The sequence below is a fragment of the Ammospiza nelsoni genome, chromosome 7 (assembly GCF_027579445.1).
Source record: "Ammospiza nelsoni isolate bAmmNel1 chromosome 7, bAmmNel1.pri, whole genome shotgun sequence".
Classification (NCBI taxonomy): domain Eukaryota; kingdom Metazoa; phylum Chordata; class Aves; order Passeriformes; family Passerellidae; genus Ammospiza; species Ammospiza nelsoni.
The window spans coordinates 18,630,114-18,656,610 of record NC_080639.1 but is presented as its reverse complement, the minus strand read 5'-3'; the positions used below and the strand labels follow the sequence as shown (position 1 = coordinate 18,656,610).

The 26,497-nt window shown below is 40.4% G+C and overlaps 2 protein-coding genes across 6 annotated transcripts in view; both read right to left on the bottom strand.

Moving 5' to 3' along the window:
- The window catches only part of ATF2 (activating transcription factor 2), a 48,337-nt gene extending 32,326 nt beyond the window's left edge, over positions 1 to 16,011 (bottom strand). For 2 of the 5 annotated variants that reach the window (XM_059475573.1, XM_059475577.1), the window contains exons 1-7: positions 15,683 to 15,826; positions 12,292 to 12,322; positions 6,868 to 6,942; positions 6,186 to 6,255; positions 4,609 to 4,705; positions 2,825 to 2,943; positions 869 to 997 (exon numbers count right to left, since the gene is read on the bottom strand). In XM_059475573.1, the coding sequence (XP_059331556.1) occupies positions 869 to 997; positions 2,825 to 2,943; positions 4,609 to 4,705; positions 6,186 to 6,233 (393 nt within the window). In that variant the 5' untranslated portion in view covers positions 6,234 to 6,255; positions 6,868 to 6,942; positions 12,292 to 12,322; positions 15,683 to 15,826. Of the gene's footprint in view, positions 1 to 868; positions 998 to 2,824; positions 2,944 to 4,608; positions 4,706 to 6,185; positions 6,256 to 6,867; positions 6,943 to 7,400; positions 7,446 to 12,291; positions 12,323 to 13,323; positions 13,372 to 14,760; positions 15,154 to 15,682; positions 15,827 to 15,957 lie in introns of those variants that run through there. The other 3 variants (XM_059475576.1, XM_059475575.1, XM_059475574.1) reach the window with 3 other exon arrangements.
- A 3,859-nt stretch (positions 16,012 to 19,870) lies between these two features.
- ATP5MC3 (ATP synthase membrane subunit c locus 3) lies at positions 19,871 to 23,112 on the bottom strand. The gene is made up of 5 exons (XM_059476483.1): positions 23,033 to 23,112; positions 22,874 to 22,951; positions 21,825 to 21,902; positions 21,283 to 21,476; positions 19,871 to 20,115 (listed from the first exon to the last, which is right to left on the bottom strand). The coding sequence occupies exons 2-5, from the start codon at positions 22,910 to 22,912 to the stop codon at positions 20,001 to 20,003; spliced, it is 426 nt and encodes a 141-aa protein (XP_059332466.1). The 5' UTR covers positions 22,913 to 22,951; positions 23,033 to 23,112; the 3' UTR covers positions 19,871 to 20,000.
- Positions 23,113 to 26,497: the final 3,385 nt, after the last annotated feature.

Genomic DNA, 26,497 nt, shown 5'->3' with positions numbered 1-26,497 from the left:
AAACTTAGTAAGGACAAATCTGAATTAAAACTCTTTACAACTTCTGTCACACACTTAAGGTTGTCCTCCCAGAAGTTACTCTGGCAGTATTAGAGTTGAAACAGAGAGGTTCAGAATGGATCCAAAGAAAAACATTCTGCCCACAGGAACAGCCTGGTACTGGAGCAGGTGGCACTGAGGCTGGGCAGCCTCTCTCTCACAGAGGGTTCAAGACCAGACTGTGCAAAGTGCTGAGTAACTTGGTCTCATCTTAGAAGTAACCCCAGCTTTGAGCAGGATGTTGGACAGGAAATCCAGCAGTCCCTTCCAGCCTGAATTACCTGGGACCTGAAAAAGTCTTGCTGATTCCTGGGAGTGAGGCACCTAAGCCCCTCATACACACACTGCCCACTGAAGATGCACATAAGGACTGACTAGAGCTATCTCTATGCTTTATTATGGTCTGCTCCTAATGTCTGTATTTATTGAAGACTAGAAATAATTAACTCCCTAATTCTGCTACATTTTCTGTACTTCAAGAGAGCTCCACAAGATAAAAACACTGCAAATCACATACTGAAGTCATCACTACTATGATGATGCATAAACAACAATAAAGAGCCCTTTTAGTCTTTTCTAAGATAGCATAAATATTAAATTTTATTTCTTTTTTGGCTTTACTGGATTGCCAGCTTTACTGGGAGCAATTACTCCAGTGAACAAAGCTAACTGAAGAATTGAACAAGTTACCTATATTTCCACTGGAATGTAGCAAATGAAATCTCTCTTCCTTTCAACTACAGTGTGGCTATCCCCATATACAATAAATTTACAGATTATCAGAAAGTTGAAAAATAAATTCCAAGAAGAGAAAAATAAAGGTTCTGACCTTTTCATCATTGGTAGTAGACTCTGGATGAGGTAAAGGACTATCTTGATGAGTTGTCTCTACAACTGAAGGTTCTTCAATTTTATTTCTTATAATTGGTGTTGCAAGAGGGGACAAATCTAGAGGCATCTATGAGCAACAATGTAAAACAAAATTAGTAAATGTTTTAAAAACAAAACTGAGTGAGAAAATATAAATAACTGAAGAGAAATATCAGCCCATTACAAGACAGAGGTGCTGATGTTTGAAAGGTCTTGATGCAGATGCATTATCAGTCAAGGCTATTTTACCAGCACCTAAATGAACACTAATCTTCAGTAACACAAATGTCTTTCAACACTTATGTTAGACAAAATGTTTTCTTCTTGAGAATTAAAAACATTCCTAAAGTTTTTGCATTTCCAATTGCAGCTAATAATTATTGAAAAAACAAATTTTATATTACTACACAGGTAAAATTCAGCAGGACATCTAAAATGCCTTAAAGAAATTGAGCTACAAAAGTACTTAAAACAATACTATAGATTTGAAAGCCTATATTCCTGTCTAGTCTGCTATCCAAATACTTTTGGAAGAAATTTCCCCCATAGAAGTTTTTCCAAATGCTTTTATTTTCAATTAAATTCCTAGCTTTCCTGTGCAATATATTACTAATAGACAGGGAAGACTGTAAGAAGAAGAATCCCTTCTCATATCACAAATGACTATGAAATATTACAGAAAAAACTCAACTATCAATGCCCTAGATTTTCCACACTTTATTAAATCATCCAGAGATATGGCAGGACTGTGTTTTTCCTTGTAACACAGAGGGCAGCTTGGAAAATTAGTATCAATTCAAGAAATAGACAAAATGTTTAATATAATTTACAATAGATAGAGCCTTCTCCAAGACAGTAGTGAGTTATACAGAAAATAGTCTTGGTAAGTCAAAAATCAATTTTACTATATGTCATGGTCTAGAAACAGTCAGCATACAGCAACTAAAAAAAGTAAACTTATAAATACATTATTTGATACAGCTGTTACAAAGTAAGATTGAGGCTTGGTCAGTAATGGATAATAATCCATCCTACTCACAAGTACCCCTCAAAATCTTTACTGAAACAAAATGAAGCCACTGATTCTGCAAAACCCATAAAAATGGATATAAAACCATATTTTTAATCACTACCTATAGAAGTCAACCAGGTAATCAACTAAAGACAAAATTAGTCAAAGGGGACATTGAACAAAATTTTTTACTTGCAGAAGAATTTAAATGTTTAAGTTCCTCATCAGTTATGACCGGGAAGCATTGATATACATAATGACAGTAACACTTAAATTATGGCAAATTCCTCACAAAAACATGAAGTTGCTAAACAGATACAGCTCAAGTTTTTACAATATTTCAATCTGTACACTAAAAAATAAGTAGATCTTTATGTTGTAATCAACAGTTTCTGGGTAAAAGTGATTTCAACACATAATGAATATAACCATACCCAAATTACTGACACTTTATAAATTTAGTCAGTACTTAATTCTCATTATCATGATGACTGATTCTTACAGTAACATCAGTATTCAAAACCAATCAAAATTATCTGTGTTCACATACTATGGTTTTCATGGGTGTTTTTCCTTGTGCTAAAAACTTTGTGTAGACTCCTTTTCTGTTTATTCAGGACCTCAGGAAATTTCAATCAAAACTAGTGGCTAACTTCAACAGATATAGATTAGATACTCACATGATTAGGACAATGTGTCCCATTATCAATGCTAAATATGAAAAATTATTCAGGTAAACTAAACTTCAGAAGAGTAATCACAGATTTGTATTCTCTACATACAACACATATAAGCAGCTAACATGATTATTGGCAATACATAAATCCAAAGTTTGCTTTTTCAATGGAATTTCTGATATTAAAAAAGTGGAAGCTCTGAGGAAAAAAAATGTTTTGAACATACTTTTTTAATGTCATCTTCAGAAGCCTTTTTAAACTCATTTTCAAAAGGACTTGCTAATTCATTGAATAGGCCCACTTCTTCACAGTTCTTCAAGAATCGAGTTGGTGTTGGTGTCTGATCTGAAAAGAAGTGTATAAAACCCCCACAATTTTATTTTTACAATACCATTTATGAACCTACTTGTCCTAAATAATTTTCAGAATATAAACAAACAGAAAGAGGCGAGGAGGTGGCCGGGATCCCTCGGGCTGCATTCTGCCCTGCAGGGAGGCAGCTGGCAGGCAAACTCCACCTGCTGGAGACCATCACCCCGAGCCTGCAAAGCACCCTGCCAGCTCTAGCAGGAACCACAGCATTTCCTTTGGGGCCACGAACCACAGGGAGCCATTCTCGAGTGCACAGCACAACACTTCAATCAGCAAGCAGACTCTATTTGCAAATAGAGGTAAGGACTACATGAAGGCTTTTAATCAGAAAACAAATGAGAGAAGTGCACAGCTGAAAGCCAGGTCGCTTCCTTTACTAATCTAACAACAGCAGTGGTTACTTCCAAGAGCACAAACTTCTAAAGGAAAGTGTGACTGTGCACAAGATTGCATTGACTCCTAAGATGCCTCTGGATCAAGCTAGAATCATAAGACTTCTGGCATCTGGGTGACTATCCCATGAAGAAGTTTCAAAAACTTTATAGAAAATTCCTGTTAGTACATAAATTTGCCTTATTTCACTGTTATTATCAGGTCAAAATTAACTATACTTGCCAAGAAGTTACTTGCATTTAAAATACTGTAAAGCGGCGTGATTGCGTGGACTTATTATGCCTGGTGTCTGCAACAGTTATTACACTGGAATGTGGCTGCACAGAGACACTCCCATGATTTCATTTTTAAACATCTGATTATTGGAAAGGTCCCTTTGCTTGTGGTGTAATTGACAAGGAGTACATCCAGAAATTTAAAATTTTTAACTGCTAGTTTAGGAGCAATATTTTTTAATCTGCTCATTGTAACACATTAGCAATGTACAAGGGAAAAAAAAATAGAAAATGTCTGAAAGTCTTTCTGAAGTTCATTTAGGCTGCTCCACCACTGAAAAAAACCCAGACTGACTGTACCTTCAGCATACTTAGCACATGCTAAGTTTGCATGCGCTATCATTCAAAAATTCTCAAATGTATAATGCAGTCAATCATCCATTGGTGATTACTTCTGATCCTGCACAAAAGCTGTAATTACTAAGGGTATAACATGAATTCAGAGGTGGGAATAAAGTATTTTGAATTTAGGCCAAAATAAAAACAAAAGATTTGATCTTTCTTTTACTATCCCATTGGAAGAATAATCACTGATTCATTCTTCTAATATCACCATGACATGTAAAAGATGCTACGTATTTTAAAATTTAAGAGACAAGTAATATCAATGAAAAATTAGAACTGAAATACAGTTTAATTTAGTTACAGGTCCTCTTAGGAGTAGTCTTTACTAGCATGTTTTTAATAAATGCTTATATAATTAAATCAATTATATAAGTATTGATAATTTTAAAATATTTGGATTATATATCAGATACAAATAAAAGTAACTTATGGAGAATACTGGCTTCAAATTCTGACATGCACTATGTAAGAAAACACTGCCTAAGCACACACTGCAGATAAGTTTAGTGCAGAAAATGGATCACATTCTCTAAACGTGAATCTATGCATTATGCACAGAAAATGCATAAAGCACATGCCCATTCCAGCAGAAAAGTGACCAAACCTAATATAAGTGTATGCTTACCAGCCACAATGACACTGTCATTCCGAGCCGGCCCAAATTTCAGTGTCATCTCATGTTTGTGTTTATGGACAGCCAAATGATCCTCATTGGTAAAACGCTGCAGCAGGAAGTTTTAAGAAACAGTTGTAATTGGGAGTGTGAACACAACAAATGCCATTCCACAGAAAGCAACTTTTACAACATGTTAAACTACCATTACTATGTTAAAATACAAACCTCTATGGCAGATAGATCTTGTTCCTTGGCCAAGTACCGAGCAGAAATATTATAAAACTCAAATTATGTTAGTAATAACTAAATATACCAGGGAAATTGCAGTGTAAGTACTTGCATTAATCAAAAGTCCAAGATAACATTTCAGAGTGCTGCAGCCTCCATCAACCATCAGCAAACAGCCATTTGCTGTATTAATGGATCTTGACAACGTCTAGTAATTGATCACCACTACTTGATTACTGCATTGTGTGTATTACATTAATGAGAATTGATCTGTAATCACAAACTTCACTGCATTTAATAGTGTAAAGATAAAATAAAATTAAATACTATAGCTCCTGCCCCTGACAATTTACTACATAAAACAAGAGACAGGTAGAATAGGTAACACTAGAACAAGGCCAGACAAAAACACTGTGAATTATCTAAACCTTACCAGCATTTTAAAAACCTCTCAGGTTTGCTCATTTCATGTATACTTTCCCCAATATTTGGGGTATATGCTATAAAAAAGCAGTAAGCAGACAAACTAAGTTCTGTAAAACAGATATTCTTACTTTCACTATTTGTTTATTTTCACTAATTTGCTATGCATCTGTAATGGTGGGTGAAATTAGTGTTTCAATTGACATAATCTAAGAAAACATTTCCCAAGATGCAGCTTTCCTAAAAACAACACATTTTACACAAAACATTGAAATTCTTAATTTTGAGCTCCAGTTTATGTTTCTGGTTATGCCTCACTAATTTAAGTCATTCCACATATAAGAGATCCATGTCAAGAATCACCTCTCAGGAACTAACACTCCAACTGAATTCACCTCAGAGTACAGTAATTCAGAATGTTTCCATGAGAAAGGACATGTGCATATGGAACTGTGAGGGAAATTAAAAATGCATGATCACTGCAAGACAGGGTGAAACAAGCAAGGGACTTTTTTCTCCCTTATAACTTTATTGCCCTAAGCTCCAAATGCCCAGCTCTCTGTAACTCTTGCACCCTATCTCTGCATACAGCATAGACGAGAAATTTATGCATTCTATCACACCAAGAGACTTAAGTCTGTCTTTCTGTCCTCACTGAGTGGGGGAGCAGCCCTTCCAGAGGGAAGATGATGTCCAGAGCCTGCCTTCCTCTCTGCTCTACAGTACAAAGCTGACATCTGCGACATGAACTTCTCTCTTCACCTTCCCTGGAATCACTGGCTGGTGTAGACCTACATGCTATAAATTCTTGCTTTTCAGCAAAACAAATACTTAGTAGCAATTATCATAAGCCCCTTTTCTTCAATCTGTAAAAATACATTTCATTGTTTTACTTTTATTTGAACAATGCTAATAACTTCAGTTCAGACCATTACCTGGCCACATCCAGGGGCAGTACATAAAAAGGGTTTGTCATCACTCATATTCCACAGGTCGTTGTGCTACCTGTATTAAAATTAGAATGTAACAAATTTAACAAGTAATGCAACAAATTATCACTATATCAACAAGCTATTTTAATATTCTTTGGGCGAGAATTTCTGCCTTGTGGCTATAGTAATATTCTAAATACCCATGATTCAGAGCATGGATTTCAAGCTCGTCAGGAAGCTACTCAAAATCTACCACACAGTTACACCTCAAGCAGAAATCCACATGTTCACATGTAACATGACTAACTGCAAAAAGTATCTGAAAACACAGTAAGAACAACTTGTCACTGAAATCAAATACATTGTAATAATGATCCAATTCTCAGCTAAAAAGAGATCAGAGCAGCAGACAACACCATGCAGTCAAGGTTCTGGTGCCAACGGATGAAGAAGTAGCGTTCATTCCTCAGCCTTTTCACAATCCTTATTTAAAGCTCATCATTAGAGATAAGTTGGCACATAGCCCTTAATGTAAACTGTTATGAATTTAATTACAAAAACATGTACTTTAGTAATGTTTCAGCTACTTAATTACTGACAGGCTAAAAATACTTAATAAAGAAGTAAGGTATTAATGATATTTGGTGCTATTTTGCATACTCACCCCACACACTAATACACATACCTGCCAGATTTCACATATAAAACTGTTTCATATGGCAAGCTATCATATCCTCCTTTTCATGGCAATAAACTGTAACTAAAAGAAGATATTAATTACTATGCATGCTAAAAATATAATAATGAATGATTTTGTAAATATAAATGAGAAAATGTCCACTATTCACCCATGAAACACAACAATTTTTCAAATAAATAGTTTACTTCAATACATCCTTTAATTAGTTGTGGCATCTGTGGCTTTGCCTTGGAGGAAATACATTCATCTTTAAATGAGAATTTGTATGGAGAACTAACAATGATAGTTCTGAACACTATTTAGATTGATGAAGGAAATAAAGGCGAATAAAGATGTTTTTATGATTAAAGAGCACAGGCAGAATAAACCCATGTCATGCCCAGCATACTGGTCATGTAGAGTTGCAAGGATTCTCAAACTGTCTAACCATCCTAAGAATGTAAACTTCTGGTACACATCTGGGCACTAGACACAAGACTTATCAAGTAAACATAAGCAAATAATTTCAGACTGATTACCTCAGAGATCTGTAGGAATACATTATCTGATCCTTCTGGATGTACCTGTACAGTAAAAAAACCACTGTGTACAGATCTTTTTGGACAGTCTTTCAAAGAGGAGGAGATCTTGGTAATTTTCACCCAACAGCAAAGAAAGAAAAACCTGGCATGCAGGATACTGTAAACTGTCACTTCTAAATATATATGTTGCAAGGAATGGGGATAGTGAGCTGAGATCAGAAGTCAAGAGAGATGTATGGCTGCCAGAAACTTCAGTCTTTGGCACTGACAGCTCAGGGAAACATTTACATCCCAAAGAAAGGATGCCAAAGCAAATCAGAGATGAAGACTGTTCCACTGTCTGCGAAGAGTTCATAACATGTCTCAAGTTTCTGAAGGAATGAAGTATTTTTTTAACTGTTCAAACTGTGAACTTGGTACTTTCACTAATAATGAATATTAACAAAATTATAGGCAAGTCTGAATACACATGACTAAGGCTTCAGGGTAAGAAATAAGGTCCTTATCCATGACACCTTAAGAGTATATCCTTTCAACATGTGGAACTTCAACACAGTTAACAGCTATCCCACTATTCTTCAGCAATGCAACAACCTCATTTCTTCAAATGCAGGCTCAAACTAATAGAGTTAGTCTTGTTTAGATCTCAAGAGGAATTAGTTTTTGTGAACCTGTCATCATAGGGCACTGTATATGTATTTAATGGCTACATATGCCACCATATGCCAATACAGACATATGGATAAGTATTATGACCAGACAAGTAATACCCATATCAGAAATGTCTAATGGTGGAAGAAACAATTATGATTTGGTTTCTCTAAATCCAAAACATGAAGGTTTTGATTAACTGAAATACACGTAGGACATTTTTATTACTCTATTACTATGTCTCCTTGTCAGTCTCTGAGAGATGCAGTTTCAGCCATAAAATCAGCTCCCTCCATGCTTTCAGTATTTTTTGTAGGTGAGAAGATGTAAATCTTTTAGGTCCATTTATTTTCTCTTTTCAAGGAATATTACTAAATCTCATATTTGCATGTGAAATTCCTATCTGGTTCTATGTCTTAGTTTGTGAAGCCTGTGAATTTTGAATGCCTGATATACAAGTAGAAAATCAATCCTTGTGAAAAAGAAAAGCAGCGCTGTCCTTCTGGCAAATTTACTGGAAAAAAGTTGGAGATAAATTCATTTCCTCATCTTTGTAACATTATTTGACTGCAGGCCAAATGGAATTTCGTGAGGTAATCCCTTGTAAAGAGATTCCAGATAACATCTGAAGAAAAAAAATTATGTTGAAGCACTGAAATTCTTGCACCTAAAAGAAGTTCACTTGCATTCTGAGCAAGACCCTGGACATTTTAAATCTAAACAGAAACTGGATCTGACAGGATGGGAAAACAAAGGGCTCGCATTTGTTAGTGCAGCCAAATTGGTAAGAATGTATTTACCTATTACAAAGGCTTGCAAGGCTTGCACTTAGAACAAAATAACTCCATGCAACAGTGGAGGCTGAGGGGCAACTGCCCGTCAAGCAGCTTTGGGGCAGAACCTGTAACTCACGGTGGACAACAAACCCAACACGATTCAGCAGCATGTCACTTGTAGCACTGAAAGACAAGAGGCCACTGGGATGAATTAACAAAGGCACAGCAATGAGATGAAGGGAAGTGATTACTGTTCTTTATCTGGCACTCTACAGCTGAAGTGCCATACCCAGACAGCTGATGATCTGGAGAGAAAACATCTGGGGCCCCATCAGAACAGTCAGGAGGCTGGACTATTACATAACAAGAGGAAGCAAAGTTTGCTCAGAATGGAGAAGGAGGATCTGCTTGCTGTCATAAAGTATCTAATTATTGATATAGAAAAGTCAGATCCAGACTTTAGGCAGAGTATAATAAAAGGACTGAGATGCAACATTCATGAGACACATCAAGAAAGTTAGGAGCAAGTGTACAGGAAAAGGAAAACACAGCGTTAAAAAAAAAAAAATCCCACAACACTGGAACAGGTGTCAAGCAGGGCTGTGGAATCTCAGCCTTGCAGAAATTCAGAATTTGACTGGATAAAATTCTGTGCAATCCAAATTAACTCTGAAATTTAAAACATGCCATCAAGACATCATAGCAAGGAACAGAGGTGAAAAATTGTAATGGACAATCCAAACTTGGGTAATGTTCTCACACCTTTAGAAGACCCTGCAAGGTCAAAAACCTGTTGCTGCTACAAAATACACACAAACCCCATCCTTTGCATCCTCTTTTCCTTCTGGATTGCATGTTGCCTGACATAACAAAACTAACACAGAGAAGGCAAATTTTCAGGAAAAAATGTTGGTAATTGCCACTCTAATTTCAAAGGAGTCTCTCTGTTGTAGACTGACTGCTCAAAGTGAGAATATCACAGTAAGAAAGAATAATTCAGAAAATACCTCTCCCCTGAAAACCGAAACAGCAACTTAGATGCCTTTTTGACAAAAATGTTACTCACCCACCCAAATGAGAAATGTAACACATGAAGTGATAACCCTGTCCCTAGAGGGGAATTAGAGTCACCCTGGACTGTTACCTAGGCAACAGCTAACACCTTGTCCCAGAGAAAAAAAGAGAGCTCCTGCAGGAATCCAATATGAATGTGAAACTCCAGCCTTAACTCATCTCTTCAGATAAAAATGAACATTCAGTGAAATGATTCTTACTACAGTCCACTGAACCACAACTTGCTTCTGTAAGCTTCAAACTCCACATTCCTTTCAGTAGCATAAAGAAATCCATATGTAGAATTCCAGTCACACAGTAACAGCATCACAGCTGAACACAAGGAAAACTTGAAATAATCTTTATAGTATAATCAACTTCAGTACTAAAACCACACTAATAACCTCACCTTTTTGGTGTTTGTTCTGAACTTTCAACACAGAAGTAAAATACACTCACATCATGCCTATTTAAAATGTAGCAAGCCTCTTTCGTGATGTTTGGAATGTAAACGGTACAGTAAACTATATAAATAAGTATATATCCGTCTTGAAAATATATCTAATATGGAGAAAAAAAAAAAAAAAGAGTTTCCAAATAATTCACTAATACTTATTTAAAAAATAAAAATGTCTCCATAAAATGTCACATTAATATGTATCTAAATGTGCTACAAAAATAGCTTCAACAATTATCTGCATATTTCCATAAGATTTTAATTAAACACCTTGGGTACACTTGATGGAAACTATTACTACATAGCTGAGGCTTGTTTCCAAAACCTTTCAGAAGACAATCTTACAAAGAATAGAAGCCTACACTGACTTAAGCCATGTTTTGTTGGCTTATTTAAGTGGTAAAGATTCTTCTGATTTCTCTTAATTGCGTACATACAGGAGTATGGAAAATGCAACTGACACTTTGTTTCAAAATTTTTCCACTGAACACTTAAGCAGCTGTTTAAAATGCATATGTATCAATAGTCCTTGCAAAAACTTTTTCCAATTTGCTGAGAAAAGTAATTCTTCACACGTACCTACTAAAGACTCAGCAGACTTGCAGCTAAAGCCTCTACTTTACCTGTAGAAAGCAAGGTGTGTGTGAAAAGATGTCCATGCACAGAGCTGTTCACAGGCTGTGCACTCCTACCCTGGGATTCATTATTTTAAGCACTGTAGCAATACAGAGGCTGCCCTCCTGTAACATCAGGGCTGATACAAACAGCACAGAGGAAAATTGCCAGAACTGAGCACACAAAAGACAGCTATGAATACACGTAACCCCACAAACAAACAAAAACTGTGAAACTTTTGAAGGACAGCACTCTTCTTCTGGCCAACATGCAAGAAGAGATGCATATTTTCACAAGTGTGTCACCCTCCTAAACTGGACAGTCCACAGAGGACAATCTGTCAGTCTGCACCTACAGCAGTAGCTGATTTATCTCCTGCTGCCCATGTGAGAAGCACGCCCAAGCCCCACAGCTACACTGACCACTTGCAGTGGCTCCAGCCCACAAAACATCTGTGCACTGTGGTTTGAAAAAGGTGAGAGATGGACAGAAACTGTACCAGGCCATTGAGACAAGGCAGAATTACAGCAGTACATCAGCTACAGACAGAGTGCTTGTGTTACAGCACCACTGATGCCTTTTCCTACGGATGTTTGCACTTCCTCAAGAGCTGCCATGTCTAGTCAACATTTCCTTTTATTCATCACATTGCATCTGGGACTGTGCCCCCTTTTACTGCAAGATACAAAGCCTCACTGTATACAGAATTATTAACTCTTACCAAACTCATCTGTTGAAGTCATCATAGTGTGTAACTACTTTAGGTATGGTAAGACTTTACTTTAAAGCTTCATTTTATAATAGCAAACTGAAGCATAAAAGAACCAGGTCAAAATTTTAAACTTTCACCAACTCTTAAGAGTTTTACTTAAGAGTACATACTTATTCAAGGTAAAGTGAATGGAACATATTTGCCACAGTAAAGAATAACATTCTCCTAATGGTTACCTGGAGAGCTGAATTTAGTGTTTTGCTTAGCTCCTTCCAAGATGTCCACAGATGGGGAGGAGGTAGACATTTTTATTGTCTAAATTTAAACACCTCACAATTAAGAGATGGTTTTTTCATGCAACCAAGCCAACAATAACAAAATTCAAAATGAACATGGTGTCTTCATACTTTCAACACGTACATACAGCATTCATTTAATAAATTTTAATCACTTCCCACACTTTGAAAGAGTCTATCTTTATTTCCACAATTTTCTGCACACGTAGATTTGCAAGTTGTGATTTCAGTAAAAATCAGAAGTTAGTAGGCAGAATACACTACTTAAGGAGGAACATAAATTTGAAAAAAAAGTCATTTGTATTTTAAAAGGAAGTACTCTACTTACCTAGAGGGACTGGAGCTATATTTTCTGTTTCCTATAAAGCAAAACAAGAAGAGGTGAAGCAAAACCAGTGTAATTAATACTTGACCATTTCATGACACTTCCAGAAGTGATCTGCCTGTATTTTGTGCAATATTGTCAAATATGACAGTCCTAAAAAATAAAACTGAAAAATGAAGGAAATGGAGGAGATACAACCTGAAAATTTAAAACATTCCTACTCATAATGAAAGTGGGATTGGCAGAAACTAACCTTGTAGATTCTGCAAGAAAACTATAAACCCTAGTCCAGAGCATTTAAAGTTCATAACTACCAATGGCTGGCAAACAGAAAAACAGGAGCTTCTTCCTCATATTACACTGCTAGCACAAGGTTCAATTTTTTTCTTTTTAAAAGTCAAATGTTAGGCACTTTTTGCTGATATTATTAGTTAACTGCTAATATCTGATGTCTAAAGTTAATTCCATACCTTCCACCATTTGTCTAAATTCTATAAAGGACAACACATCTGGACAAGAAGAAACAAAATGGATGATTGACTTAATTTCCAATAAGAACACGACAGCCAGTAGGACAGATAGTCACAAATACAGGAACAAAGCAATTTAACTCCTTCAGCTGCAGGAGTGGCTTCCTCCACAAGAAGATCCATTTCTGGCAAACAGAGAGCACTAATGGCATAAAGAAAGGTCCTTGGGCTTAACATCTCCTGCTGGCTGAACATGGTGGCTTCTAATTCAACTCTCTGGCTTAAGCATTCTTCAGAGACACCCCTGATCTTTCTTTAATTTACTAAAAATTCAAGCTGTTTGAATACAGCACTTGTAGATAAGCAAAATGCCAATGAACCTCATAAAAGAAATATAGAGGGGTTCATATTCCTCCCATCTTCTCACAATTTGCTTACAGAGATATTGGGCCTTGCTTTCCCCAGTTCATTTATCTAAGTTTGAACATCTTCAACCTAACAAACATTAGAGATCCAACCTCACTTTTCTACACTTGTTTCAACAAAACTTAAAAACCAAGCTTACCAAAAAGTTACTTGCTTTTCACATTTTCTTCGATTGCATCCCCAAAGTCTAAAATTAAATTAATTAATTGAGAATTTAACTCTAAAAATCTTTAAATATATCAAATATCTCACTACAGGATTCCTCTTGCTCATTAACACAGAATGATCTTTTTCTTTTCTGTAAGCATTTACATAAATGACCACTGGATTTACCTAGGAAGGAAACATAATATATTGCTTGGAATGCCTTGCTTAAGCAAAGCTCTTATCTCAAGTGAATCTAATGGAAAAGTTCTCAGGCTGGACTGAAGATGACACTGAACAAAGCTGAAAACAGTACATCATAAATGTGAAAAAAACCCACTGATTGCATAATTATTAAATATTGACTAATATTTTTGTAACTAACTACATCCAAAGCCTCCTTAGAGTGCATATTATATGTTAAACAAATACAGTTCAGTTATGCAGAACAATGGTAACCTAAAATCTATTCAATATTAAAATAGCAGTTAAAAATATTGAATCACATTTGCTCCTTTGAAAATAGAAAATGCATAATTTTTATACAGGCATTCAAGTCTATGTCAAGAATCCATTAAGAATGCTGATACTATAAATAACTTCAAGATAGGAAACCTTCATGGAGGTAAAAATATACATTTGTAAGATTAAGTTAATTAAGAGTAGAAGAAAAAAAAGCTGATGACAGAAAAGGAATTTTTAGCACTAGGCCCATTCAAAATTTAATGAAACAAGAATGAAAATAATACCACAGTTCATGGTGTTCAACATGGTCACAAAAGGAAAGCAGCATGAAAAGCAAGATTATTAATAAAAGTATGTATGATGAAATTTAAGATCTGAAAGGATCTTATATTAGATGCTGCATAGCCTAGAAGTTTCTGGAAAAAGACCTACCAAACATATTCCTGTCTCTAGAATTCAAATCAGGGTAGAAATATCAACTAGATTGTAAAGATGATCAAAAGCTCAACTACTTGATTAAGCATTAGCATACAATGTCAGTACTGAAACATAAAATCCCAATGGATTTTTAAAAGAGCTGCTTCACTCCATGTACACATTAAGGTCTCATTATTTGACAATTCTTTTGAGGCATTATATAACAACCAGTCCCTGACAAAATTATTGTTTAGTTTTTTAACAAGACAGCTTGACAATTTTGATTCTGGATTGCATAATTATAAACACTTCAGAGTTAATTCAAGTGAATGCCAAACTGGAGTACACTTTGTCCCTCTGAAATGAAGTTCATTAACAGGCAGCAACCTGTTTCACTGGATGGCTAAAGAAATTCCACCTGGAACACCTGAGAAGAGCAGAACCACAAGGACTGCTCTGATCCTATCAGCTCGTGCTGAATTTAACATCTTACCAGACCCAGCCGTCTAATCACCCAAACTTCAGAACATGTGTTTTTATTACCTCTTACCCAGCTTTATGCTCAGCAAGAAGTGTGGATGTGACATTCACTGCCATGAGTAGAATACGTCAAACAGAAAACAAAACCACTGTTTTAAAAGGTGGCAAATAAAACACGTTTCAGCCATGTTTGTGGTCGCTGTTTGGAAAGAAGGGGATGATTCAGAATGCTCAGATTATTCAAATTCCTCACTTCAGCACAAGAAAACAGGTGACAGTATCACTACTGGAAGATAAACACCCCTGGGAGAAAACAACAGGACAAAAAGCAAGTGAGGCACACAGAGTGCAAGAATGGGGCACATAAACACACTAATGGATCTCCCTCCAAAAACAGGGATGCAAAACCGCTGGAGAATGAGTAAGACCGCAGAAGCAACATGGCAGCACACATTTCCCCTAACTCCAAACATGACGTTACATCTTGACATAAAACATTTGTGCCTTAAACACCGTGCAGCTATCGCTAATCGAGGGTCTGTGACATGTTTTTTCACGTGAAAGCCGCAGAGACTTTTTATTTGACAACTCGAGCGGCATTACGCACAATAATAGGCAAAGTCAACGAGGCAGCAGCTCCAGGAGGTTCAGCTCCATGGCCAGACACCAGGCAGGCCGGCACCTGGTGCCGAGGAGCTGTTCTTACCCCCCGCCCGGCATCCCCCACACCCGCACCCTTCCCGGCACCGGCACGGGCAAGTTCTCCTCCAGAGCCGAGGATGGATGGAGCCGGGGCCTCCCCGGAGCGGAGGGAGGCGGAAAGGCGAGGCCCGGCTGCCCGCTCCTCCCGCTCTCCACGCCGCGGGCCGGGCCCGGGGCGGCTGCCGGCGATGCCCCGGCGGGGCACCGCTCCCGGACGCGCCGCAGCCCCCGTCACCCACCCACCGACCCGCCTCGCCGCCCCGCGCCCCGGGCCGCCCGCCAGGCCCTACCTCCGGGCGGGTGCCGGTGTCCGCGGCGCCGGCCGGGCCGCCCCGCCCCGCTCTAGGGGCGGCGGGAGCCGCAGGCCGCGCTGGGGGAGGGGGCTGCCGCGGAGAGGAGCGGTGGCGCCATGTTACTGCCTCCCGGGCATCCCCCGCCCACCGCCGCGCCGCGCCGCTCCCGCCCCGCCGCCCCCGCCCCCGCCCGGCCGGCGCCGCCGCAGCGCGGAGGGAGGAGGAGCCGCCGCGCCGGGCCGAGCCGGGCCGGGCCGTGTTTACAAACTCACCCGCAACGCCGCCGGACCGCACATTAAAGGCCGGGTCCCCCGCGGGCTTCCGTCACCTCTCGCGAGAGCCGCGCTGACACCTCCGCGGGGCGGGGCGGTCACGCGGCGCGGGGGCGGGGGCGGGGCCGGCCCCGGTCCCCACAGCGACCCCGGCCGGGCCCGGACATGGCGGGACTCGGGCACGGCCAGGCCGGGCACAGCCATTGCAGGGCCAAGCGATGGCCGGACTGCGCCGCGGCACGGCCGGCACCGCTCCCGTGGTGGGGCGGGACTGCTGCGGCCGTGGCCGAGGGGAGCTCAGCATGAGGTGCCCGTCCTCTGCAGCGGGGTGTGCAGGACGGCCGGCAGCTGAGGACTGCAGGCAGCACGTAGTGAATAAAGCACTGCAAGGCCTCTCTCAGCGGCAAGGCTTCATGCGCCTGTCACATCCAACTTTTGGAACAATCAGCGCTCCAAAGCCCTGGACTGCCGAGATTCCCCATCTCTCAACACACCTGCTCTCATGTGCCTGAAGCCATGGGTGTGCTAAACACTCACCTTGGTTAATGTATCAAAAATGCCGAAGCACTGTAGAATAATGGCAAACGCCTGTATTTTACACAGGAGGAACTAAAAGAATTTTGGATTCGTTAAAAAAGTAGCATAACCCTATATGGCAACACAGTTTAGCTAGTGTACTCTGAATCACACATGAAGCCTTAATTCTGTGCATGTGCATCATTTGATCTTGTTCTGAGACTGATCTAAGATTGCAAGGCCGTAACAAAAAAGTACTTCTAAAAAAGTATCAGTTCCAGTAAAATACATTTTGGCTGAGTTTCTCTGAACTTGCACAAGACAGTAGGGTATGTTTCATTTCTTGTGTATGGTTTTGGTGGGCACTGTACAGCACTTCTGCAAAGTTCTTTAAGATATGGCAGGATAGAAAGCACTGCATTAAAGTACACTGTTTAGTTAAAGGTGGAATTATTCTTTAAAGTAGCACGTTGCAAGAACTCAATTGTACATGCAGAAGAGAGGAATAGAGATCTTTCTTCAGAGAGCAACTGAGACCTGTATTGGAAACAACTATTTTTTGATGGCTTAGCTTCACCATTACACAGCAGCAGCAGTCCTAAGCCTGGACTAAGAAACTGAACTACAGGTGCCTTTCTTCAGTGTGAAATTCATGCAAAAATCAAAGAAAAGGAAAGCAGGAAAAGGGAAAAAAACAGCAGCAGGATGTTCAATTTTACCTGCAGCATGGGATGAATCACTTTTACCTGCAGCTGTAACTTAAGAGCCTAATTGGTAACTTTAACATTTTCTTCATTTTCCATTAGAATAACATGGATATTTCAGAGGTTTAGCTGGCTTTAGCTGGCTTCATCTTCAACAATGAAACATGAACAGTAAGTCTTTCAATCCGGAGAACCTACAAGACAAGTTCATGAGCTGACCATCTCTGAGTTCAGCATGGTCCATGTCAGAAGAAACTGAAAAAGGTTTTGGGGAAGTAACGCCTACAGTAACAGAAGATTTCTTGATGGAAGCTCTTACAGGAAGATCAAGAAATCTTTGTTTTGCTGCCCTATTAAGGCAAAGAGACTGGGTTGGGGTTTTTTGTAAGAAAAAAAGTCTTTTACACATTTATAATTGTTACTTTTGTGAGCATTTTGGCAAACTGAGGGTACTCCCTGTCAGACACTCAAATTGACCAACTGAGCTCTGTTGGGAAGGGATTCCATGTGCCCTGTAATAGTTCACCTGTCAGTATTTGCCCATCACTGACTAACTCTAAGCCCCTTATTGTCCATAAGGAGGATAATCCTCAGTGTGAAGGTTTGTTGCCTTGTTTTGAAAGTCCTCAATTAATCTTTATCTGCAGAACCCAGATCTGATTCTGTCCCCACTGGTGTAGTTAAACAGCCACTCTGCCTGAGTTTGGCCTATGCTCGCCAGTCTAAGAGTGAGTTTAAAGGCAAAAAGCTTGGGGAGATGCTACTACTAAAACAACCTTCACATCCACATTTAGAATCACCAAGATGTCCACTGCCTTTTAGGCAGATCCCAAGAAAAAGGGTTCATGTTGAAAGGGTGGTAAAAGATGGGACGTAAATCCAAAACTCATCATTCGAACCCTGATTCAAACAACTCACGGTGACTCAGGTGCCTTTCTTAGTGCAGTTACAGAGCAGTAATTCAGCCAGGTCTTCTATCTCCACCAAACACCATTACAACTCAGCAGAAACATTTTATATGCAAAAAAATTCCTCAGCTGAGTTAGCAGAGCTGGAGCTGGACTTGACCAAGTCAAATCTGAAGATGCCTGTTTGGCCAAATCTCAGTGGTAGCTGAAGCTTGAATAAGCTAAGTCCACTGGACTGTCCATGATTTGAGGAAATAGACTGCCACCTCACATGCCTGTAGAGATCACTGCTGTACTGAAAGAAGAGAAAAAAGTTCACCACCTACCATGACAGCAATACAGAGGTGAAATTTAGAGTCCAGAATACCTTTCAGCCAGGACAAATGCACTGTGAGCTTTGCAAATCAGTGGCTTCCAAGAATGGGTAATAGCAGGTCCCTAAAATCAGCACTGCATGAGCATGGACCACACGGAAGATACCTGCAATGTGCTTCACCTCCTACCTCCTCACTCCTCAAAACCCCCACTTCCTGATCTACTCATGTAAGACACTACTAATATTGTTCTAAAGCTACTAATTTGCTTCCTATTCTACACTTCTGAAATTCACATATATAAAAGAACATTCTCTGTATTGCAGATTACTGTTTTCTACTAAGAACTTGTGGGGCAAGTTATGTCTTGTGCTAGGTTCTAGAATTTTGCTACACAAATTCTACAATCATTTAGGTTGTGAAACACCTTTAAGGAAAGGTGTTTTAGACCTTTAAGATCATTAAGTCCAACTGTTAACACTGCAAAGTCCACCATAAACTAAAGTGGTCTAAAGTCCACTAAACCGTATTTCTTTGAATACCCACTTGGTACTTTTTAATTCAGATTAAAACAAAATCTTACCCACACCTTACACTTATTTTAGTTATTAATAATTTCTGCATTTCCTCCAATAAAAATTCCTATATTAATTCAGTAATTACTTAACAGCAAGATGACAAAACATTTAACAAGCTTGGCTTGCATTCTTACAAAGTTCAGCTTTATTTTTTGTTATATATCGGATTATTTAGTATTCTGGATAAGGTTTGAGATGCTATCAAGCCCCGCACCAGGTAGGTATAGTAGCACACAGTGCTTTCCTCCAAGTATGGATGACACCATAAATCCATTTAGACTGCTACAAGAGAAGCAGAGGTAGATACTGCAGCTATTTTTTTTAACCAAAATGCTTTAATCCTAATGCTCTTCAAAGAATGTGTGAGATAATGCAAGGCTGACTACAAAACTGGAAAGCTGGAAGCTCTTTGAATTAGTTGATGCCAAAAATGCAGTAACTAAATGAAATATAATGTCCATGTATCACAACTAAATTCCTTGGACTGCACTAAAGCAGTTGTATATTTAGCTCAATGGGGACACTGGTCAGATCCAAGTGCAAAGCCTACCATGGTAATCAAAATATCTGGTGTGTGTGAAAACTGATACGAAGTGTCCTATCACCTTCATGGATTTCTGTTTGGCTCCTTCTATCAAGAGGCGCCAGAACGTGTGTCAGCTAGCTTAAGCAAAAACAAAAACACAAGAGAAGGAACAAGGCCAGAAGTACAGACTTAATCTCTGCATCCTTTGATCTTTTAAGTATATGCCACGTTAATTTTAATAAATGAAATGTTTGACTGGAAGAGTGCTATACATATGTCATTATTAGGAGCAATCCGTGGAGACTGAATTACAAAATGTCATCTTCCAGATACCCTAGTGAGAAAGACAATAAATGAAGGCAACAAGTTGACAGTTAAAGTTGTTATCTTTAATGAAATGACTTTGGAAATAGCATTAATTTCCATGACACCAACATTTTGGGAGTCCCGTAAAATGCAGTTACATTCCAATGCCAATATTACAGGCAGATCTCCATTCACATGGCAAATAGGATCAAGAAAGCAACCATCAGACAGAAGAGACCCATAGCTTCAGACAGGGCGAATCCCAGGATAGCATATGAGAACAGCTGCTGCTTCAGAGAAGGATTTCTAAAAGAAAGAGAAGGCGTAAGTCTTTTTTATCCTTACAATTAAGATGTTTTTCATGCAGTTTAACCTCATAGTTCCTTGCAACAGATACTGAAATGGGAAAATCCAATAAATCCAAGCAATTTTTTGCAAGGATCTCACTGAAGACAAATTAGCTGGCAATTAAGACTAGACTCAGGTCTAACTTAGAAATTTATTTCACATCTGTGACATGAGAACCACACTCCCAAGGAATTTCATGTGTATTATGTTTTAACCAACTCTCAAGGCAAATACAGGAACTGAAACCACTTAAGAGTAGGAAAAAACTAACAAAAAAAGTTGAAGCAGTTTGTTGCAAAAATGCAATGAGTATGCCTTCAAGAAGTGAGAGGAGAAAATCTCCAATATAAATCTATGAAGCAATGTTCTACCACTGCTTATTGACATGTTCATGCCAAATTCAAAACTTGATATAAGAATTTTGTATTGAAAACACTTGTTTCTTGAAGTGGAAAGTGAGCTTCCTTGTCTTCGAAAAGGCTTAAAAATCTTTACCAAGAAGTTAAGACTTAACTGGTTGAAAAGTAGTGAAGAACATGAGACTTCTTTTATGCCTGTATCAGTTCTGCTCTTCCATGATGTCATGTGAACTACTTCTATTACTGGAATGTTGTACAATTACCTGAAAGTTCATCCCTACTACAAAATCCTCACCCTTGCCCCCTTCAGATTTCTAGAAGGAACTCATTTGCTAAAACAACTGCATATTCTGAGATGCAAAGCTAAATGTGTTCAAAAACATCCATTCCTAAACGATTCTGAATATGAAGACTATTTAGGACTTTTCCTCTTACATGGGGAAAAATACAGGCTGGATTTTTATTTCAGTTCTGGAACTGAATGCTCAAACACTGGACTTCAGGGACCAAAAGACCAACCAAGTCTAATGATGCAATTTCTTTCATGGCTCTCCTCCAGGAAGAGTGTACAAAGTTCTGAATTTAACAACAGAGCCATCCTGATGAATATGGTACAGTTTCATAAGATTCTCTTCAGCCATGTGTATCAGTAACAGTAATAATTAACAGAATTTATTACACTACCATTATATTTTCTACAGTTCAGCTGTCTCAAGATACATCTGCATACAATTAAATACTTTTTAAAGAGAGAGAGATTGATTACCTGGCATAACCAATGATTAGACTACCGAAGACTGTTCCAATTCCAGCACCAGAACCAGCCACACCTACTGTGGCTGCACCAGCACCAATGAATTTGGCAGCAGTGTCAATGTCCCTGCTGATAGCACTAGTCTGGAATTCCCTAAGTGCTAGTTGGGAGACAGTATTTTGGGCCCCGATAACTGTTGACTTGCCCTAAAAACAAAACATAAGAAAACATTATATTCAGACAAAAGACCATGTGACAGCATTATTATGCAGTTTTAAAAGTTGTATTAGATCCATTGTCTACTTATTATTCAGAGTGATGAGACTGTTAAGTCATAAATTTCAGAATGTTACCTGTTCCACCTGAAAGTATCAACTTTAAACGTCAAAGACTTCTCAGGGGAAAGAGCAAGACAGCCACGAGTATTATTAGGTGTTTGACTTAAAGCAAGTTTCACACTATAGGTATTGAGTTAGTACAAGTGAACTCTAGGTTGAGGACATTTAGGCTCACCAGGTAATTTAGGAAGATACAGAATTTTGTTTATAAGGTACCTCTCCATTCTTGACCTCTGGCCTAGACAACACAGATGCCGAAATTGGTCTGTACAAGACTCTTGATCCAGCACGGATCTGTAAGAGGAGGAAAAAAACTATAAAAAAATGAAACATTTGATCACAGCAGTTCCATACAATACTCTGTAAGACAGTAAGACTATTAGCTACTAAGCCATTTGTCTTCCTTGAAAGACAGCAATCTCTGAAAGCTGCATACACAATAAACGATACGGAAGCAAGCACTGCCATGCAATCTGACAGCGCCGTTTTCAGAAGATATATAGTAAATAGCCACACCATTCAGTGAACATATACATGCATTATGCTGACAGAAAATGGAGCAAAACAGCGACAAAAAATCCCGACCGACCGTGAAGCAGTGAAACACATTTCAAAATGAACAAATAAAAGCCATCAAAATGATTTTCCAAGTTGTTGAATGCACAGATGTAACCTAGACTTTTAAATTTAGCGAGGCACAAATGAATGAATCGTTTTTCACAAGCGGCCTGCATGTGTCCTTGGGCTCCCAGCAGTCTAAGGTCATATCGGCTCTTGCACAAAGCTGTTCCTGCAGGGAAAACCTGGGCCTGGACCATGCACAATGAGACCTTCTGCAGGCCAGAGAGGGCATTTTCATGCAGGACAATCTTTTACCTCCGCAAGGACAAAGAACTGCGGCCTTGCCCAGGACAAGCAACAGGCTGGAGTTTGACCTACAGCGAGGCTCGGAGCGCAGCAGGCCCGGGAGCTGCTGGCGGCGCTGACCTCCCCCTCCCTGGGCCCCCGCTCGCCCTGGCAGCGGGCCCCGGCCGCGCCAAGGAGGCAGGAAGGAGAACGCGGCCCTGCCGCAGTCTGCCCGACCCCCGCCCCCACTCCTTCGCTCTCGGGCGGGCAGCGCTGGGCACGGGCCCGTCCCAGGCCGCTGCCGCGGTGCTCGGAGGCCCGTCCGACCCGCGATCGCCCCGCCGCCGGCACCGACCCCGCCGCCGACACGGACGGGGCCGGTGACGAAGCGCAGGCGCCCCCCGCGCACCCCCACTCACCAGGGAGGGCGAGGTGGCGAGCTTGGCGCAGGCGAACATCTTAGCTGGCGGCGTCCCGGGGCTCAGGATCCGGCGTCTCTGCAGAGAGAGGGAGAGGGTGAGGGTGCGGCGGGCGGGGGCGGCGATGGGCGCGGATGGCGGGAGTGGCGGGGCTCTCACCGCTGCGGTGCCGCGCTCGGGCCGACGGGCGGGAGGGCTGGGCCGGCTCTGCGCAGGCGCGGCGGGGCCGGGCGGCGGAAGGGGCGGAGCGCGGCCAAGGTCACTTTGTGCCGGCGCCATTGGCGGCGACGGGGGGCGTGGGGTGTGCGCGTCGCTTCCTCGCGCAGCCGCAGTGCGCCCGCCGCGCGCTGGGGGCGTGGTTCGGCCGTGAGGGCGGTACCGTCAGCGTGTCGCTGTGGCACCGTGAGAGTGTCGCCTCGTCACCGTGAGGGTGCCACCGTGAGAGTGGTACCGTGAGAGTGTCACCATGTCACCGTCAAGGTGGCACCGTGTCACCGTGAGGGCGGCGCTGCCGAGGGCGGTGTCAATGTCGGTGTCCCTGGCGCTCGGGTCACGGCAGGGAAAGGGGGCGCGTCCGAGGACACCCGTTGTGTGCAAGAAGCCCCTACTGTTCCATTAGTCATTTCTGCACCATGAGCGGATTCACACCCAAGTAACGAAAGAATCCTTTGTAATCAAGATTAACCGAAATAGGATTATCTTCACTGAGCTGAGCATGTGTTCCTGAGATTCCCACTTTAATCACTTACATGTACTTTGATGTTTTTCATTTGATAATGAGATTGTTATTTTAATAGTAATTTGCAATTGTAAGTGGTATTAGTGCCAACTAGTAAAAATGCTGAAAAATCGACGTTGTGGCTAAAACCCTGGGAAACATTTATCTAAGTTGTACAATTTTCATTGGATACAATCTGCGCCATAAAAGGAAATTCTAAAATTGTGTGCTGCCAGAGGTCTCCAATGGACCAAGTAAGGGGCTGTGTGTGTATTTGGGGATGGGAACAGTCTCAGGACGGGTGCTGGTCTCCTGCAGACTTCTAGGACAATTGATGTTGCTGTCACTGGTTAATCCACAGGTGCCACAAAGCTGAGACATGCTCCATATCAGCAACCTGAACACCCCCCTACAAACTTTCAAGGTTTGAAAGGTGCTTTCAGCAGCTGCCTACTAGTGTTAACCATATTGTTACTTTTATAAACTACAACACACTGTCTTCTGATCCATAGGTACAGGGGAGAGAAATCAGTTGTAAGTCCAAAGGTGAGAGGCAACAGAACAATTTGAATTTCCTGGCCTTCTGCTCCCTGCCTCAATCCCGCAGCAAGCTTGGTTTGGTTCCAGTGTGCATCCAGAATCTTAGTAACAACAGTAAAAAGTCAGTCTGTAAAAAGGCCAGCAAAAGAGGTTATAAGCCAGTGGTTTTGGTTTTTTAGTTTTTTTCCTTGTCACAGCTTACACACATTTTTTTGGCAACTGAGGTGCATGGGCAGATCTGACATGTCTGCCACATGGTTCTTCCATAGACGAACACTAAGAAATAAATATCAGTGGCAAAACCCTTTAATGTTTAGGCAGAACTTTTCATTCAATAATTCAGTCATTCATTCATTCATTCAAAAAAATCCAATCCATATGCTATTGTGGGAATAAGTGTTTCCATCACCATGAATAACACCATAAAGCAAAGGCGAATGCTGCAGTGTTGGAATGACTCAGAGGTGACATGCTGCTGCACAGTGACATTTCTGAAGATGGGTACTTCACCTTAGGAAGTGCAGCAGCCAGCAGGGTTCTGCAACAAAGGAATTCACTTCCTCACAGAAGGAAGCACAGCAGTTAGAGACATGCTTTCTCACTGGGAAACTGGAGGTCTGGACCTCCAGGCATGAAACAAATCTTCCCTCAGCTCTCATGAATGGAGAAGAAAGTGAAAATGACACTCCTGTGTACACACAGCACAAAGTCACACGGACTCAAAACCGCATTAAACAAAAGCACTCTTCTTTCACAAAAGAAATGCTCTCTTCTGTCACAATTCCCACCCCAGAATGTTTTCTAAAGATGCATTCACAAGCCATTTGTTGTGAGCCATGTCAAAACCACTATTAAACACTGGTTTATTGTTGCTTTTAAGGCATAACATCTGATATTGTACTGTAAATGTGACTCAGCTGTTCCTTTCAGGAGGATTTTGAAGAGCTGTTACTGATCTCTGGGGGCCAGGCTGAGTTTAATTCAAGAAGAACTTCATAAAGAAACACTTGTTACTCTCACACAGTTTCCTATCCTATGGCTGACCTGCTGTTAGGTCCCCAAGGAAGGGCATCAGTGCACTAAAGACAGTGTAATTTCTAGTTGCTCACTACATTTTTGAAAATCTTTTTAGGCAGGTTCTGAGTTTTCCAATTGTCTCTCCCTGTCAGGACCAGTTATGCACATGGGCAGTAGCCAAGGATGCCAGAGGAGATATTCTCCCCACTTTGCCCTGGGCAGGGAAGACAGAGTGCAGATGATTGAGCAGTACCTGGTGCCTGAAGAGCCAGTCCTCTCCCACAGCTCCTGTGGCCTTACAATTCCCTGCTGCCGAGCTAGGTTTGTGTCAGAGCAGTAAGAACAGCAAGTGATCACTAGCTGTGGTTCCACCAGTATGGCCTTCTCCTTTCCCAGAAAGGAAAGAGAAATTTTCCAAGATTTCTAAAAAACCTCTCTTGGAACCATAAGGCTTCTCGCAGTCTTTTTGTCCTTATTTTAAGAAAAGAAACATCTGTTTCACCCTCACTGCCAAGCAGCTCATTTGGTTCACTGATGGATCCATGCACCAGTCCTAGAGTGACATGAACTTTCACTTTATAACTCTGAAATAAATTGGCATCTACACATATCAGGCTCTGAATATTACCATACACGAGTATCAGCAGAATGGATGTTGCATATAAATGGCATTTTTCTGGTGACTTCTTAGAGTGCTATCAAGCCTTATATTTGTCCAGAAAGCAGGTAATAAGGCAGTTGGGAACAGTACCCATAAACTGGAATGCTTGCCTGATAGATATGGGCTGGTTTTCCTCCAGGTACAGGCAAATAATGGTAGTTGCATACTGGTTCAGTTGAGCAAGTACAGTCCTGTGCAATGCTAAATAAATGAGCATGTCCTGAGTGCTTTGCACTAGAGGGTCTGCCAGAATTCAACATTTATTATTAATAACTTATAAAACATGAATGTCTATATCTGAACGTTCTATACTTGCTGAAGGAGAAATCTTGGCTAGTTAAGAGAAATCCCATTGTCCAAAGCCTAAATAAAATGTTCTGCTGCTAGATCGAAACCTATTCCTTCAGGTTAAATTTTATCTCCCAGCAGAGGATTATTAACTCAAAACATGTCACACACTCATACTAGTCTTTTTTTAAAATCTGTTTTGAAGAGGAGATGTATCTGAAAAAACAATATATTCCAATAACTCTTAATTGTTGGAACACCCCCAAAGGATGAAATTGGATCAAAGGCCTCCTGAGATTATCCTAATGTTGTGAAATATTTTAAAACTTAAGGTGTATTACCTCAGGGTTGGCTCTCTTGAACATCCAGATTTATGATGTACTTTGCAGGGCATTGATTG

Coding starts and splice junctions, on each gene's coding strand:
- ATP5MC3 (XM_059476483.1), bottom strand. CDS start 22,912: ATGTTCGCCTGCGCCAAGCTCGCCACCTCGCCCTCCCTG. Junction 21,903..22,873: donor TCGCCACCTCGCCCTCCCTG/GTGAGTGGGGGT, acceptor CTCCTCTTACAG/ATCCGTGCTGGATCAAGAGT. Junction 21,477..21,824: donor CAGAGGTCAAGAATGGAGAG/GTACCTTATAAA, acceptor TTTTGTTTTTAG/GGCAAGTCAACAGTTATCGG.